General features: G+C 37.1%; 1 protein-coding gene across 1 annotated transcript; it reads left to right on the top strand.

Annotated features, from left to right (window-relative positions):
• Positions 1–294: 294 nt before the first annotated feature.
• K441DRAFT_587849 (uncharacterized protein) lies at positions 295–501 on the top strand (the record flags this gene model as incomplete). The annotated part of the gene is made up of 1 exon (XM_067644687.1): positions 295–501. A coding segment is annotated over one exon (207 nt), but the record flags the coding sequence as incomplete, so codon positions are not given.
• Positions 502–1,614: the final 1,113 nt, after the last annotated feature.

Genomic DNA, 1,614 nt, shown 5'->3' on the forward strand with positions numbered 1-1,614 from the left:
GTAAGGGAGCTTTGGGTTAAATATAAAGGTAAAGGCAAGCGTTAATTGTCCTTAGCAGTAGATTACTTACCTTAACCTACACCACTACAGATAAAGAATAAGACTTATACTTCCGCTCGCAATTATAAGCGCCTTAAGATCACGTATAAAGCTAACGTCGCCGCTAAGGTGCAAGAGGTTAATCCTTTTAACGACTATATTAGCATGAATTGTATATTGCTTAAATAGGATAAGTAATTTAATGCTATATAATACTAGTATAATCGCCTTACTACCTAGCCCGAGCTCGCTTAATTTGCCTTTAATATTCTCGCTATTTTACCTATGTCTAACGACTATAAACGACTATTTAGCAGCGCCAAAATCCTCCTTAAAGATCGTCGTTCTTGGTTGCGTATGGATATAATTAAGGCAAATAAGTGTCTTCGCTACTTATATGGGCCTCCGCAGAAGGGTATATTTAATAGTAAGGACGTTAGTGAAATAGAAGAAGAGCCTTAGCTAGATAGGATATCGCTATCACAGGCCTTAAGGCTTCGTGTTACTGCGTATAAAAAGGCGCAGGCGGAGGTAGCGGCAGTTTACTTAATAAGGGAAGATAAAGATAATAATAAAGATGAGGGTGAAGGTGTGGGGTGAGGGTGAGGGTAAGGGTAAGGACGAGGCATTAGAGGTGGAGTTCGCTGCTATTAAGGCGATTTTTAATCAAGGCAATAATATTAATAACGGCGATAAGGAAGGAGAGATTAATAAGGACAATGAGTAAAGAATCTAATTCAATATTAGTAATATTTGCCACCTTTACCTTGACCTCCTTAACACTATATTTATGCTAAGACTTACTATTTATAGTATATATTTACTTTGGAGCTCTATAGAGCTCCTAGAGCTCCAGCTTTTAATAGGCTAGTAGGGTAGATTTAGGCCCAGATCCACTCCAGTCTAGTTTAAAAAGATCACTAAGATAAAGACATGGGCGAAGCACTAGATACTATCTAAGTGGGAAAAATATATTTCTAATATACAAAATGGCCTGGTCGTTAATAAACATAATATTAAAGTGGGGATATTAGATTATATCCGCACCTAGACTAAAAGGGAAGACCTACAGCGGGCGATTAAAGAAAACGATAAAAATGCGGCGGTTAGGACAAATGCACCTATTATAGACGATCGGCAGGCGCATATTAACCCACTCACATAGACTAATACGCTACGTTTTTTTAATATTCCCCTTACTATGTCTACTTGCCTATAGACGGCAAGATTCTATATACTTAGGCTATTAAATAGGATCTCGCCATATCCGTATTAACCGCTTGGAAATTATTAGATGTATAGGATATATAGCTCTTTCGTTAGTAGATTGATTCTAGGTAATGCAATAGGCCTTAGGAAAACGGCCTAGATAATCGCGTTCTGGGTAACTTTAGCTTAACTAAATTATAGCTATATCTAGTATTAGAGATAGCTACACAACCCTTTAAAAGATAATTCTATCTATCTAAGCCCTATTAACTAGCTAAAAGATAGAGTTTGCCTATTGTAGATACCGTTTTCCCTAACCTGCCTATATATTAGGCTTGACTCCAATAGAACCAATCTATACTTTAG

The sequence above is a fragment of the Cenococcum geophilum genome (genome assembly GCF_001692895.1).
Source record: "Cenococcum geophilum 1.58 unplaced genomic scaffold K441scaffold_66, whole genome shotgun sequence".
Classification (NCBI taxonomy): domain Eukaryota; kingdom Fungi; phylum Ascomycota; class Dothideomycetes; order Gloniales; family Gloniaceae; genus Cenococcum; species Cenococcum geophilum.